Source organism: Mangifera indica, chromosome 9 (assembly GCF_011075055.1).
Source record: "Mangifera indica cultivar Alphonso chromosome 9, CATAS_Mindica_2.1, whole genome shotgun sequence".
NCBI lineage: Eukaryota > Viridiplantae > Streptophyta > Magnoliopsida > Sapindales > Anacardiaceae > Mangifera > Mangifera indica.
In genome coordinates, this window is record NC_058145.1 from 10,740,669 (window position 1) to 10,757,823 (window position 17,155).

General features: G+C 30.1%; 1 protein-coding gene across 6 annotated transcripts; it reads left to right on the plus strand.

Annotated features, from left to right (window-relative positions):
• Positions 1-10,071: 10,071 nt before the first annotated feature.
• LOC123226199 (E3 ubiquitin-protein ligase BIG BROTHER-like) lies at positions 10,072-15,914 on the plus strand. 6 transcript variants are annotated; one of them, XM_044650722.1, is made up of 9 exons: positions 10,072-10,223; positions 10,777-10,880; positions 10,976-11,131; positions 11,484-11,715; positions 12,483-12,517; positions 13,073-13,117; positions 14,142-14,269; positions 15,334-15,442; positions 15,531-15,914. In XM_044650722.1, exons 3-9 carry the CDS (start codon positions 10,991-10,993, stop codon positions 15,597-15,599), a joined length of 759 nt encoding a protein of 252 aa, XP_044506657.1. In that variant the 5' UTR covers positions 10,072-10,223; positions 10,777-10,880; positions 10,976-10,990; the 3' UTR covers positions 15,600-15,914. The 6 variants fall into 6 exon arrangements, with proteins under 6 accessions (XP_044506657.1, XP_044506661.1, XP_044506659.1 ...); XM_044650726.1 differs by having other exon boundaries at positions 10,777-10,863; XM_044650724.1 differs by having other exon boundaries at positions 10,095-10,342.
• The last annotated feature ends 1,241 nt before the right edge of the window (positions 15,915-17,155 follow it).

Genomic DNA, 17,155 nt, shown 5'->3' on the forward strand with positions numbered 1-17,155 from the left:
TGGAAGAATTTGTCTTGGCATTATTTGGGAGAGGTGTGCGACCTTATACAAAAATTCTAAAAGAGCTACTAGCTGAATAATGCTCATCCTTGGCTGAGTTTCATAAGATTTCTAAGATCAAACACACAAAAATAGTATGACATGTCAATCGCAATAACCAAATGCAAATGACATGTCGTTTGAATCAAATTAACTATATTTAATTACTAGGAGAAAACAACATGTCTAACAATCAAAAGCAGTTGACATGTTGGCTAAAAGGTCATTCTTAACCTCCAATGAGGTCTTGTTCCAAGTCAGTCAACCTCCAAATGTAAATCAGACTCTAAATCAACTTACAAAACTCCAATTTCAACATTTAATATGTCATTTTCTCAGTTTTTCATTTCCAGTTCATCTAAACAATCATTTCAAGCTAAAATGTCTAAATTTAAATTTCTCATACTAAAGAAAGAATTCAGATTTTCATGAATTTCATACAAATTGAGCACCAAGACAAGGCAGATATCCATATAATGTTTTGACACCAAATATTAGACTTAAATCAAGTCTTATATCTATGTACTTATACAAAATTACGCATAATAGAATAAAAATCAATAATTTGCAAGTTCAGTTTGAAGTATAATTCGTCCTTTGAATAAAAGATCTTCCCAACAATCTATATTTATAATACGTATGGTCTATGTGTGTCAAAATTCGTTCAACTTAGGAACCTCTCCTGAAACTTAATGTATACGTCTTCCTATTAAGGGTGCAACTGAAGAATAGGAGTGAATTATAGACCACTCAAAACTTTATTAAATGCTTCATTAACTGCTTATAACAGTTACATAGAAATGAAGAAAACTGATGAAGAGAAACTGCCATTCCAATCAAATTCACCAAGTTAGTCGTTGCCTTTAATTACCTAATTTATATTTTTTATAATTCAAAAAAGGTGATTTTGCCAACTCTCATCATTTTATTTTTGCTATCCATTTGTTTAAATATACACACACAATTTTTATAAGAATGCTCATAAGACTTTAGACTTTAAGCAACGAAATCACAACCATTACAAATATCTCTGCTACATTAGATAATAGGTAATAGTTTATATTTGATTAACCAATGGTAAAAATAACTGTTGCATCCAAATGCAACGGTTTTGACATGATCTAAGCTAATGGTTTGTTTAATCCCTAATGGAATAATTTCGATTACTAAAGGCAACAATTATTAAGAACATTAGGTGATAGTTATAAGTTATTTTAAACAACAAATTGTATCATTTTCAAGCAACGACTATTTAGCTAAAACAACGATTATCAAGGACATTAGGCGATTATTTATTATAAACTATTTTAATTAACGGATAGTGTTATTTTTAAACAACAACTATTTAGTTAAGACAACTGTTTTAAATATTTTACATAACAGATTGTGTGATTCTTAAATAACAACTATTTAGTTAATACAACTATTTGTAATACTGTAAAGATAACAGTTTTAATGGTTAAAACAACAATTGTAAATTTGTTATTGCATCAATTGTATATTTGTTATTGCATCAATTGTATGTATTTAATATAATGATTTATGTACATAATGCAATGGTTTTGTTTTGTTTATGTTTTCTTTTGCCCTATTTTAAATAGATGATAAATGACCATAAGATATTAAAATAGGTAATCGAATAAGAAATAGAAGAATAAAAAACAAAGTCATGTACTATAATAAAACAATTTTTAATTCAAAGTCAAGTAATTCAAATTTATATAATAAGTAGTTAACATAAACAATTTTAACACATCTCATCATAATCTAAAAAGAGAATTTATGTCTTTGATGAAAGACATTCTCAAAAGGCGTCTAAATCACAAGCCTCCTCAATAATCATAAAATGCCCACTCTTCTTTTTACCATCATCGATCACCATTCTTAAACAAAAAAGAAGAAAAAAGGTCAATAAAATAATTATTTAACCAATTATTAGGATATAAATTAATAGACTACTGTATGCTCACATGTAATAAAACAAGATAATAGCAATTAAGATTTATCATAATATTATAATATAAGACTACAATTCATTTTATATCTAAACTAACAACTCATACATAACTATGGTCAAATGACACTACAACAATTAACAAAATCGAGGAAAAATATAACTACATTACAACTTTTCATTAGTATTTACAAGTCAATTTACAATTGGAAAAAATTTATAAAAAAATGTCTAAATAATTGTCAAACAAGCTTATCATATTATTCTATAAGATAAATTATGCTAATTTAAAAAATAATAATAATAACATAATTACTTTTCATTGTTTCGTGCACTTAAAGCACCTTGAACTGAACTAAACCCTACAATCAACAAACCAAGTGCATCTACATTTATATCTAGGTTAACTTGTGTTATTTGCTTCCCAAGCATTGATAAATCTATTATGCCATTGTTGCTTTTTCAGCTTCCACCTTTTCTTTCATTTCATTATTTTCTTTAGCCATTTTTCCTTCTCAATTTCCAATTCTTCTGTCATTTGAGCAACTATTGCCTTTTCCGTTTTTAACTTCTTTTCCACTTCTTTCTCCAATGTTGATTTTATGAATTCAATGCACTCCTCTGGAAGTTTATAGGCATCCTTTGATGGTCATTTTCCTTTCAAGTTAGTTGGTGTAATATCTTTCCCCATCAATAGCACACAACTAGGTCGTTCTTATCCCAATTTAGGTATAACTTCTTTTAACCTCTCATCACTCTTTCTTTGGGAATGTAACTCTTCAATTTGAGCCTATAAAACCATAAAAAGGTTAAATTGCATGTGTTATAAGAACTTATATTTGAAAAGTTATATTTCCCTTCTTCACAATTAGGTCTTAGTATAATCACACGAAAATGATTTCGTGTATGATCATAGGGGGTTAAATATGAAATACAAATAATGTGTAAACAAATGTTAAATACAAGCACACAAATTAAATACAACAATTGAAAAATAAGTCATGCTTAAGTCTATGAGCAAAATGTAACCAAGATACTAGAAGGCACCTTGACAGTTTCTAAAACTTAAAACTAATACAACAGAGCTATAGGTTTTGTCACTAAAAGTTCCTTGTGGTTCAGTTGATAATTTTAAGTATTCTCCTTTTACGTGAAATTTTATTTCCCTTGTACCATGCCTTTATGAACAATGCCTAGATAAAAAAAAGGTTTAAGCAACTAATTAGATCAATAAAAAAGATTGATCCAATAGTTGTTATGTTTTTTAGGTTTGACACGAATGAGTCCCTATTGATGGATATGGTATTGTAGTATTGTTGGAACTTGGTGGTTAACCTAAGGCCAAATAACTATGAGCAATACTATATATACCTATTTTGGATACATAAATACGTATACACTTATGTGTGTCATTACATAATTAGATATTACTTTGTCTTTAATTCAAAATCAATTAATCATATGATGACACACAAAAGTATGTATCTATTTATATACTCAAAATAAGTATACATAATTTTATTAAATAATTATTTACTACCGTTAAATTTAATGTCATTAAAAAAAGATAATTAGAGCAATAAATCTAAACTACACAACTATATGAGGCAATCTAAGAATTATTATGAATAGGCTCTACCATAAGACAGTTTATTTTGTCAATTCCCCAATCAACTAAGCCATTAAAATGAGGCCAAACGACTATTTCCTACCCAAGTTTTGATATGTTTATAAAGTCACATCCAAGGGGTTTGAAAAACCCATAGTCCCACCTATGGATTAACTGTCGTTAAATTTTTTTTTGTTAAAAACATAAATAAAATCGTTATTTTACTAATAATATTAAAAAATATAAATTTATTAAATTTTCCCCAAAAATTTTAAAAATTAACCACTTCACCTCTACTAAAAGTTTTTTTAACTTTGCAAAGTTATATTCCCCCTCCCCCTAAATTTTTTTTTTCACCTCTCTGACCATTATCTTTAGCATTGACGACCTTCCCTCTCTACCCTAAACCAAAGATCGATGTAGGAGAAGCAATTTGGAGCAGATCTTTTGTCTAAGACGAAGAGATCTGCTCCAAATCACTTCCCATGCGTTACCCACAGGTTTAAGATAAAAAGAGGAGGTTGTTGATGCCGAAGATGGTGGCCGAAGGGGTGAAGAAAAAAACTCCAAGGTTTTGATAGAAAAATGTGATTTTTCAAAGTTAAAAAACTTTAGATAGAGATGAAATTGTTACTTTTTAAAACTTGGGGGGAAAATATAAATAATTTTATATATTTTAATATTATTAGTAAAATAACGATTTTGCCCCTATCTCTAACAGAAAATTTTAATCTTCATTAACTCATAAGTATGATTTTAAGAACACATCAAAACTTATGTGGGAAATAGTCCTTTGGCCTTAAAAATAGTTGTAAAATGCAAGAGGATAATACAAAGAACAAGATTATGCGCAGAGTTCACAATCAACAATATGCTTCAAAGTTCTCTATTGCAGACACAACTCAAAAAGAAACAAGGGATTTGTTAAGGAACCTAATTCCCCAATGATAAGAGATATTAACCCTAGAGAAGCAGACACAACTGCAAGCCTATTGGGAGGCTCCTCCTTTGTTCTAGATAGATTTGTGTGAACCGACCTTATCAAGTGAACTGAAGCCTGCAAACAAATACACAAACTCTATTGTAAAGTCCTGTAATCAATCAAATACAAGTCTAAAATATTCATATTTATAGTAACAACCAAGAAAAAATTGAACCAAAAAAAAAGTACCACATTGATAAACTGAATCTTATTTCGAACTAAAAATCTCAAATTCCAATATTTAGCACGGGGAAATTTCGCAAGTAAACTATTGAAATGTGAGTACTTGAGTGAAGATAAGAACAAAGATGAACCTTCCCTTTCACAACCCTTGTGTACCCTATGGTTAAAATTTAAACAGTGGCAAAATCAAACAAATATACTGAGATAATGGAAATCTCTTTGGTAAGCTAGGATAATGAAACTGTTACTAACATAGGAGATGGAGCCTGCGAGAATCATTTATGAGTTGGCCTGACTAAAAATATTAATTGGTTTGCCTGACTTTGAATGGGCCACTCATTTATGAGCCTTAAGGGAAATGTCACAGCCCATGTAAGTAAGTTGATCATTTCAAAGCTGTTGGATGAAAGTACTTCTCAAATAAAACAAAAAATGAAAAAATTGTCATGGACCCATATGGAGAATACGATTAAGATTATAAGTCAATTAACAAATTAATAGGTGACAATAATGTCAAGGACCCACTTCCAAATTAACTTCCTGAAATAACAACATAAGATTTTGGTACATAAAAATATAAGGTAGGTCGTGTTCTATGTATTTGAATTAAATATGATTTAGTTTAAATTGGATTCATAATTCATTCATAAAACAACGGTGTCATTTTGATAATTATTTTAAAAGTGGATACGAAACAAATTTAGTCCATTGAATTGTAGCTCAAGTTCAACTCAAATAAAAAATAGTCCGATTTAAATTCTCTTTGAGTTCGTTTAGCCAAAATTAAGAGTGACACTAATTTGAGTTGAATAAAAGTTGAACTAAGATGAACACATTTTGACTCAAGTTCAATTCAATTCACACCGCCCCTCCCCCAAAAAAATAAGGTTTTTTCTTTTACCTCTTCAACCACTATCTTTGGCGTCTACAATCTCCCATCTCCACACTAAAATATTGGCCAAAGCACAATAAAGTATGAAGATCTCTCTTCTCTAGATCTCTTCGTCGAAGATCTAGAGAGGGAAAGTGCTAGCCAACGTTTTAGAGTTTAGAGGGGAGGTCGTCGACGTCGAATATGATGACTGGAGGGAAAAAAACCCTAGATTTGGGGGGAGGGGGGAAGTGACTTTTTAAAATTAATAAACTTTAAATATGGACAAAATTACTAGTTTTTAGAACTTAAGTAGGAAAATATAGTAAATTTTATATTTTTAAAATATTATTAATAAAATAAAGATTTTATTTTTATCTCTAATAAAAAAAGGTTTAATTTTAGTTAACCTATGGATAAGATTTTTGAGTTTTTTTAAATTTTATAGATATTACTTTAAAAATACATCAAAATTTGGATGAGAAATAGCCCTATGGTCTTGTTTAAAAGTGGAATTATACATGGGGGTTTGATTTAGCTAAATTCATAACAAACGTAAAATATCTCCTGGCGCTCCCCATGTAGTAATCAGAAGTATTAGGCAGTAGCAAATCCCAAGAAAGAAATGTGGGCAAGTTTTGGGGAAGCAAACAGTAGGCTTAGCCGCAAAACAGAGTGTACTTGTGGGAAAAATTAAAGAAAAAAGAAAAAGAAATTGTAGAGACAAAAGGGGATGTGGGGAGTGATGATTTGTCCTGGCTTGCACGCTAGGTTTTGTTTGAATTGATTCTCATTGAGCATTTTTCGTGCTAATCTTCATGTTCATGTTTGGTGTGGCTTGGGCTTTGCTTCTTTGTCAAATTGTCACCACATGGCTGACAGGGTTTGGCCTTTTCAGTGTGAGAGCTGTGATTGCTTTTGCCATGGCGTCGGCACCTTAAATGATTGGACTACATTATTTATGGGGATGCCAAAACACCTTTTTATGTGGGTCTACTTTATTATATTTTTTTACTCCTCTTTATAGCATTTTGTTTGGATTCTTTGAGAAGTTTGTCCCGAATGACACTTTTGTGGTTGTCACCATATTATGCCTGAGATTGGAATCCTAAAACTCAAATGAAAAATATTCTCAATTTCAAATCAATAATTTAGATTTAATTATATATATATATATCAAAATTCTCAATTTTTCATCTCCAATTCATCTAAACAATAATTTCAAGCTTAAAAGGCTTAAAGAAAATTTTCTATTTCTGAAAAAAAATTCAGATTTTTATGAATTACAAGCAAAGTCAATACCAAAATAACACAAAGGTTATACAAGCTGTGATACCAAATGTTAGACATAAAATTAAGTTTTTATCTATGTATTGAAAAAAATATATATAAGATAAAAACAAATTTTATTATATGAGAAATATTAACACTAACCTTCCGTCGTTATTTGTTGTAGAAAATATACAAAATCTTCTTTTCAATATTGTATCTTTTAAGTGATCCAATTTTACAATAGAAATAGTTTACGTGTTCTTTCAAAATCGTTCACATGGAGACCTTTTTTATGGAGCTTAAAAAATCTTATCATTAGTGATGAAAACTGAAAAACTTGTGGGTTACGAATCATAACTTCATTTTTTAACTATTCATTAACTGCATAGAGTAGTTATGAGAAATGAAGGGAAACCAAATGTACTTCGTATAAATTTCTCCAATAGAAGTTTGTAGAACGTAAATGTTAACTCTAGATAAATGAATTGTGAAGGTGTAAACTTTATATATAAAGAATGTTAATGACTTAATATTAGCAAATAGCTCAAAGTCCATGAAAACAAAGGACATTATTAAAGATGAATTATTGGGTATTAATTAAACATATTCTCTCTTAAATTTCAAGTGCTAGTTTTTGTAGTCTTTTACTCAAACTAAGCATGACATGTCATTATACTTTAGCAACTTTTATCTCCACTTCTCATATAATCTTTAACTTGCACCACATTTAAATTTGATTAAAATGTCACACTAAGATTAGTAATTTATCATGGTCATACCCCAAAGTAGCTTACTTTAAAACAAGAATAAATGACTAACTGGGCCCATTAATATAATAATGTTGTTTAAGCATAACATTAGATTAGAAGAAGGCCAGCCAATCCCAAATCATATTTTTTATTCTCTCTTTCTCTATGATGAAGTGCTTTCATTGTCATTCCTAAAGTAAGATTACTCTAGTTTTCACAAAATTATTGTAAATTAAAAATAAATTAATATCTAATCACATAACGATATATTATTATTATGTATATAATTTTACATATTATATATATATTTATTTACTTTTTCAACCAATTTCAACTGACACCCAACTTCCCTTTAGATGGTTTTGGTGATCTCTTTTCCACCTATGTTCACATGCCCACATTTTCTCACCAGGACTTCAACTACTTGTATTACTTGGCCCCATTTCGTCGCTTTTCGCTTCTCCAACTTTCTACCTATTCATCATTTTGTTGAGCTTTGGTGATCCTGGTTGGTCTCACTTTTACACCAATTCATTATTCCGGTTTATCCTTCTAGAAAATTTATGTCATTTACCTTGCTAAGATCAAGGAGGGAGTAAAATTAGTAAAACACAAAAATTTTTAAAGAAAAAATTTGAGTCCGAACCTTTGTTATATTATAGTGATTTATGCCTAAAATTTATCCATTTAATTAATATAGACAGATTATTTGGATTAAAAAAAAAAGAATGCATTCAATATTATTGTAAATATAAAAATAACTAATTTATTTAAAAAAAAAATCATATGGTTGGCTAGTCATTGACATTCCCAGTAGTTCTAGTTTTTAATTTTGTTTAGCAAGAGGATGAGGAAATCAAAATAATCAACAGCGTAGCATAATCTTTCGTTATTCTATATTAATCAATTTATTATACAATTTATTTATTTTTTCTGTTGAGAGTGTGGATGAAAAATAAATAAATTATTTAATAAAAAAATTTGATGTAATTCATTCGATTTATTTGCAAGGGTCCCACACTACTGACAAGAGCTTTCATTTGGTCACCTACAATCACTCAAGGAGCTCACCCGCACTTTGCATGCCATGCCACCACGCCATTCCACTTCCAAACGATTTTCTATTGGCCAAAGGACTTGTTCGACCCAAGTTTAAGTCCATATCTAACATCCACCCACGGGGTTTCAAAAACCTAAATACTCACCCATTATCCAATTTTCATTAAATTTTACAATTAGTTATAAAGAAAAAAACACATCATTTTATCATAAATATTAAAATAAATAAAATTATTTCTTATTATTTCTTTTAGTTTTAAAAAAATTAACAATTTCTCTCTTATCCAAAAGTTTGAAAACTTTTATTTTTTCCCTTAATATTTGATTTTCCCAAATTCAAAGAGCATTTTGGGAAGGTCTAATCATCTTTTTTCTAGGTGATTTTTTAATGTGAATAGCACCATAAATTTGATCGAAAAGGATAAATGATGTCACACAGATCTGTGCATTGGTCAGATGACACACAAACATGATGCTGTTGTTTGTGCTTCGTCCAACAGATGCACAGATGACTAGATGATAAACAGATTCATGTGATTTTATTTAGTTGTTTTTAATTAGATTTTGACAGTTTTCATGTTGGGAAACCAACGAGGAGGAAGGGGTTGAAAGGCTAGTCAATTACCTTCCCGGAATGGACGTTGAATTTGAAAAAATAAAACCTAGGGAGAAAATATAATTTTTTAAACTTTTGAGAGAGAGAAAATTGATAGTTTTTTAAAATAAGGGAGGAAATGAGAAGTAATTTTATTTATTTTAATGTCAAAGATAAAATAATTTTTTACTCTTATAATTAATTGAAAAATTTAACGGTAATTAGATGATAAGTGAATATTTAGATTTTTAAAACCCCATGGATAAAGGTTGAAAATGGACAACAACTTGGGTGGGAATAAGTTCTTTGGTCTTTTCTATTTTTGAATTAACTTGTAACCCCTCAGGTTTAAAGTAAAAAATTTAAGGTATCTATATTTGAAAAACTGACACTAGTACCCTAAAAATGTTTTTCTTAATCAAATATGACAGACAGGAGAGATATGAAAGACATTTTGAAAACCTTAGAGGTAGTAGGAATAACAGGTCTAATATGTGTTCAAAGGGAAAACGCGATAATAATTTACATTATCTTACCGCGCGGCACAGGAGATCATCTCCCATCCAACGGAGTTCGCGTGTTCCTGATGAAACCACTGAAAAAGGCGCCACTCTCTCACAGTAAAAAAATAAAAAAATATTTAAAAAAAAAGCAATAAAAGAAAGAAAGCGATCTATGTCGGTTCTCTCTTTATTATTAATTTTCCAAAGAATCTCTCTTTTTTAATTTTCTTTATTTTATTTATAATTAATCAAAATTCACTATTTCTATAAATGTATAATTATAAATTCCCTGATCCATTGTTGTTACTTCTCTTTCCTTCACATTTTCCCGAGAAAATCTTTCCTTCCTCTTGAGGAACACGAGATTCACATTTTCTCCTTCTAATTTTCTCTTTACCATTTTCTAGGTACTTCTGCTTCTACTACTATTTCTACTCTTCTTTCTCTGTTTGTTTCCCTAGAAAATCTCACATTACCTTTCTTTTTTCGTCGTTTTCGATGATTTCTGTAGTTCTCTGATGGTGAGGTGAACTCTTATGCTTGTTTTGAGCTTTTTCGTTTTCTTTTACTTTCGTGCTTTTTCTTGGCAACTAAACAGTGACTGTGTTTCAGGATTCTAAAGTGCTAATTGGTTAGCTCAACTAAATCAAAATTGAGTGTTTTGTTTTGTTTTGTTTTGTTTTTGTTCTTCTTTATTTTCTCGAGAAACAAACAGAAGATAAGTTTTCTGTTGCGGTGGATTCTGGAATAAGGAAGGCTGAGCTTTGTTAAATCAAACTTTAGTGTTTTAATTTTTTTTTTTCCTTTTCTTTTTTCTCTTGCATTTCTTTGCATCCAAACAGAAGATATCAAATTGCCTTGTGATTTTATAATGCTGTAATATCTATGTGGAAGCACTATTTGTGGAATGGAAACTCTGACTTTGAATAGATTTTTTTTTTATTTTTACTTCTTTTGCAGGTTAGAAGCTTACCGAAAGCCTATATCTTGATGCGTTAACTTGTGTTTGGAGAGAGTCACAATTCATAAATTTTGTTTCAAGATCAGGTTTTTACCATTTAAAGGTGTACCGCAAGTGTATTTCCGATATTAATAACCGTTGATTTGGTATTTCTTATGCTTGTTAGTTTTGATATATTTTGGTTGCTTCGTTCTACAGATTAGTAGATTAAAAATGAGTTGGAATCCACATGTTGAGGTTCATTACTATAACACCAGCTACCCTTATAACAGTGCTGGAAGCTTTATGGAATACTTTGAAGGGCTTACATACGAACATGTGAATTTCATTTTTGATGGCGCTTCACATGTTCAGGTATCTTTTCTCTGATAATCAATGAAATTTTTCTTGACTGTGGTGGCAGGATTTTATGATGTTTTATATGATTTCGATTGTTATATCCAAATATGCAAATTAGGGGTTGTAAATAGATATTGGGTTGTCTGAGTCATATCTTCTTATTGTATTCGCTTAATGTAGATGTGCAGGGAAGTTGTGTTCATTGAATGAATAACTTTAGTTGTTTAATCCTCTATTTACAATGATGTGTCTGTCTGTAACTTGTGACAAATGAGTCTGTGATAAATGTTTGAAAGTCAATGCTAAGGTTACATAAATTGGTTTGTCTAAGGAATTTCTCTTTTATTGGTTCCTCTTTTATATGCAGGAAAGTGTTTACCCATCAATGAATACGAATCTGTACAAGTTTGGGTTATCTGAATCTGGGAGTACCTCATATTTCAATTATGGTCATCCGTATGAGGTCAATTATCATGAATCGCAGATTGATGATTACAGAAGGCCATCAGAGAACACAATGAATAATGAACAAAATGCAGCTGTAAATACAGGAAGGGAAAGGAATAGAAACACTACTACTCGTGAGAACCCTATTGAATGTAAGTTTTGAGCTCTGTTGTGGTGTTAATTTCAAGATAGATGGTTTAAGTTGTTTATATGGGTATATTATGACAATGATGATGATTAGAAATTGAATGGATCAGAAAATGAAAGATGTTGACTTATTATTGCCATCGCTTAATGAGGTGGTCCCATGTAAAATTCTATTACTCTATGCCATATAAAGAATAGAATAAATAAAATTCATGTGGAATGAATGAAAGATCGAAACAATGGGGATCCATTCATGATTCGCAACATGTTAAGGACTTCTTCTTATAACAAAATACCATGGCAGGCTAGAAAGAAAGGCCAACTAGTAAGCCTCATTCCATAATTTCTTTCCACTTTATTAACATACCTCAACATATCATTAGAAAAGAGCCTTCCAGTCAAGAAGGAAAACCTAAAAATAATCATTCCTGACTAATCATGCTTGAAGGGACATTGAATATACTGGACATCCCCTGGTTCAGAAATGCAGTGCATAAAATCCAGTTATTATGAAATCTTTCTCTTTAGAATATTGTGATATTGTTGATTCATTTCTATTATTGATGATCTCTATTTTCTTTATCTATCATTGGAAAGTCTGACCTCTGAAAAGGAATTCATTCTGCCAATATTGTCGGTGAATTTAAGGTTGTTTTTATTTGAGTTTGACTTCAGCTCTATTTCCAGTTTTATTTGATGATAACAATTTATTTTCAATAATAATGCTTATTTGGGATGTGCGTAAGTTTCCCTCATGATCCTTCCTTGTCAGGTCCACGGAGACATCAGAACACACACGATTATCAGGTATGTGTCTTGTTAATGGTCCCAATGCAAGTCAGCTTTACATGCATGAACTACATTTATGAATAGCTTCAGATGTCTCCTCTCTTTCTCTTTCTCTCTCTCTCTCTTACGCACACACACACAGAGAAAAGTTACACACGCTCACATGCATAGATGATATGCTTTTCTTTGCTTTTCTTCCTTTCATTCCATGATATTTCCAATGCTGATATAAATATAGTTGTTAAAGGTGCAGCTAACCACTTTCTACATTTTTGCAACTTACCTTAGTCATAAACCTTTCATTGTCCCTGGGCTCAAGGAGACATCTGCATCTTAATGTGCCTTCTGCAATCAATCACTATAGTTGTCAACTGTTAAATTCTATAATTATTCCTTTAATCCCTAGTGTTCAATTGGTCCTTAATACATATTTTTATGATATTCTATGGTATTGATCTTTCAATATATGTATTGTTTATGAAATAATTTAAATTTAGTTATACACACTTGTCATAGTTCATAGTAGATTTCAGTGGTCATAGAATAATATATCTTCATCTGTGATTGATGTAGGCTGTTTGGCAAGATGGTATAGATCCTGACAACATGACTTATGAGGTTGGAGCTTTATATTCTCTCTTCTTTCTTCCTTACTAGGCATTTACTTAGCAATTTTGCATTTTAAATTTTTCCTGACCATGTTGAACACATTAATATTTTGCCCATCCTTGCATCCATGGTTTTACACTGTCTGCCTGTTCAGTTGTCCTAAAGTGAAGATGATGTTTCTCGGTATAGTGAATATCATTAATCTTTAGGAAAGAAAAATTGTTTGCTGTAATTTTCCCAATTGCATTGTGGTTGGAATTATGCTATAATTTGACTTGGTAACTTGGGCTTAATGTTGCCTACTTAAGTGACTTATTGCTTGCTTAAAGCTCTATTAGTCATGCTGGTCGGTCATTTATAGGTCTTGATTGCTGCAGGAAGTTGATGCTTTAACTAATTTGGTACCTGAACACTTTCCTTTAGAACAATGGCTTCTTAAGAAAAAAGAAAAAAGAAAAAAGAGAAAAGATCCTATGATATGTTTAAGAAGTTAAACAGTATGTTTGAATATACACATGAGATTCCTGATAATATAACTCTGATGGATGTCAATGAAGCTGTGTATGCGAGTGCCGATTTCCCCAATTTACTTGACAGAACCTTGACTAATTGTCTGGGTAAAGGTTAATTTCATTGGTTTTCTCTGTGCAGTGTGACTAGAGCTAATATAAACACAGTGGTTATAGTTCCCATGGAGATGTTAGTTTTGGTTAAATGATAGAACATTGTTGTGTGTTGATCATGTGGCTTATGAATTTGATATGATTGTTCATCTTTCAATTCTGATTTGGTCTTGTAAATGAATGCTCTAATTAATTTCAAATGAACTACTTTGTTTACGGTGAGAAAATCCTCAAGTTTTATATATTTCTTCTCCCTTTTGTAATGACTGCTTTCTAGTGATTAAAGTTGCTCCAGTTGTCTCTGGTATGTGAACATCTGGCACTTCTGAAAAGTTGAATATTGAAAAGTTAAATTCAGTTTTTTACTTTTGTTTTTGATAATTATTGGTGACTAAATCATTCATGATCAGGAATTACTTGAGTTAGGTGAGACTGTGGGGAGTCAAAATCGTGGTCTTTCTCAAGATCTAATAGCAATGCTTCCAATCTCAAAATACAAGTGTGGGTTATTTTCTAGGAAGAAATCAAGAAATGAAAGGTACCATCCAGGTTTATTCTCTTTGTTTTGTTAAATTGTAATTGAATCCATCTCTTCTCTTGCAACCGTTGTTGTAATTGTGTTGCTCAAGGTTCAATCTACCTATTTCATGTTTCCGTTTATTTTATCTACATTGCATGGTCTACCACTATCTTATTCACTACCATCTAATTCTACTGAGATCCAGATCCCTTAGATGTTATAATGTAACAATTAAATAGAGTTCTGCTATATGTCTCACTTTTTGGGTTATAGGAATTGTGTTTGTTGATAATGTTGATAACCCAAAAAAAAAAAAATCTTTGAAATGGATCTGTTATCATTTCGGGAAACATAGAGTTGATTTATGCTACTAGAGGAAGAGTTTTGTAGTATTTGAGAAGCCTTAATAGAGTTTTGTGATAATTTGTTACTAGTTGTTAGTTATCAGATATTTTGTGACATGGATGCATAATCTACCTTTGTCCTTGATTCTATTATCAGGTATACTTTTTAATAAACGAATCTACTCAGTTGCCACCATAACCTTGTGAAAAATTCATGGGTTCAACTGTATCTAGTAATTTAATGTCTAATGTAATAGTAGATTCTCCCATTCTGGCATAACTACTCTATTTATCTGTATCTCTGACAATGACTGGCATTTTTTTTTCCATCTATTTAGTATATCCTTAGGTGTGTGAAACTGGAGTGGGATGATGGTTTCTTGTAATTATTTATATATCATTGTTTCTGGTTTTGTGAACATTAGCCCAGCCTAGTATATTAGATAATTTGAGACACAGGTCTTTAGGTTGAATTAGGCTCAACATTGTTTTTGATTGTAATCTAGAGTAACACCTAAATCTAATCATACACGCTCTTTATTTTTGCTAGCCTAAGTATCAAAAAGATGCAGTAGCTGTTTCGATTCTCACACATTGAAGCCTTTCATCTATCTTCCATCTCATAAATCATATCAACTATGAGCCTTATTATTATCTTGACCTAGTTTTTTATCCTTAATTTCTTCACCAGTGTGTCAAACCTGAAAATCTAAACTAAATCTGTCATGTTGGAAATAGGTGTGTAATTTGCCAGATGGAGTACAAACGAGGTGAAAGGCGCATCACTTTACCGTGCAAGCATGTGTACCATGCCAGTTGTGGGGCCAGATGGCTGAGCATTAATAAGGTAAGCAAATTGACAATTTCAAGCCATATTTAGAAAAATACTTCTTTTGGTGTATGAGAAGTGGCTGACTGGATTTTTATTTTCTCAGGCTTGCCCCATATGTTACACTGAGGTGTTTGGTGGTTTGTCGAAAACGTTAGGCAACAACCAGCAATGAACATAAAGAAGATAACCTTGGTATCGATTTCTTTCCTTCACATAGAGATGCTTGCTCTGTTTTCCCACTGGACAAAAAGGAAAAAAAAAAAAAATTTGTATTAGGTTTTTGCAATAAATGAAGAGTATGCACTTCATTGAAAATGGACATGTTGGAGAGGCTGAGAGGTTGTATAGAGTTTTAGTGGTTAAATTTCCACTTTATTCTATATTTGTTTCACTTTTACCTTGATCATCTTGATACCCGGTATAGATTTAGTGGTTTGGATTGCAGTCTTTTTGCCTGGTCAAGTGAATGCAAAAGAAAATTTATCTATGGACTTCTCATTTCGCAAATTAACTTGTGTTGCTTATGTTTGCTACTCTGGTTGATTCATTCATGCATCTTGTATCAGAAGGTAGCATCTGATCGATAATTTCATAACCCATAAAATAACAGGATAATAAACCTTAAAAGGTTTGCAAAATTAGTATAATATTAAAACTTTCAGAGAAAAGGTTTAGATTTGAGTTATATATACACACATGGTTATGTGTACAGAAAATCCGTTTGTTAGAATTGTTTTCTCAGGGAATATTGGTAACTTGAAATGAGTTGAGTTCAGGTTATTTTTCCTCTATTATTTGATGATGATGACATGGCAGGCGATGTTGCACCAAGAAAAAATTTAGAAGTCTAGAAGTTGATATAAATTAAGATATAATTAAAAATAAGTTAACACAACTTCTCATTCTCACAGAGATATTTGAAGGGGGTCTTTGATTTATGGTAATTTTTTATTTATTATTAGCATTATATTGTTGGGTTTGTATCTAATAAAAAATTATAATAATTTTTAATAATGATATGATAAATAATATAAGATGTAATTTGGTTATCATTTTTATTTTTAGGTATTAAAAAATTATTATAATAATTTTAATTTAGTTATAATTTTATTTTATTTATTAAACTTTTAAAACAAAAATATTACATGTTACATGAAGTATATTTAAAAAAAAATTATAAATGAACATTAAGATAACAACTAGGAAAAACAATTTAATTAATTTTTATAATTTGACAATATGACATGGGGAATATTTGAAAAAACACAAAAGAAAAAAATATATATTTTAACATAAAAGGATGTTAGTTTAACCAAGCATATTACTACTTTCTATTTAATAATCTTTCAAGGGTACATATGATTAGAGTAATATATTATTCACATGAATACTTTATATATATGTTTAATAAAATTTGATAAAAATTATTAAATATAAATAATTATTATATTTAATTAGGTAATAAAAAAATATTAAGGTATTATTGAACATAAATATCGTTAGCATAATAATTTTAAAATATTCTTTATGTTACTTGTTATATTAATTAAAAATGAAATTATTTTTGTTTTAAAAAATTTTATAAATAAGAATATAATTGTATAATTATTTTAGTAATTTTTTAATACCTAATGTGAAGATGATAATTATTTCTTATATTATTTATTACATTATCATTATCATTAGTAATAGAATATTATTAAAATATTTTTTTACTTGATAAATCGA

Bases quoted from the DNA above. Each gene is read 5' to 3' on its own strand.
- LOC123226199 (XM_044650722.1), top strand. From the start codon at position 10,991: ATGAGTTGGAATCCACATGTTGAGGTTCATTACTATAACACCAGCTAC. The intron at 13,118-14,141 runs GTTGGAGCTTTA...ATTCATGATCAG, and splicing joins CTGACAACATGACTTATGAG to GAATTACTTGAGTTAGGTGA. The intron at 14,270-15,333 runs GTACCATCCAGG...TGTTGGAAATAG, and splicing joins AAGAAATCAAGAAATGAAAG to GTGTGTAATTTGCCAGATGG.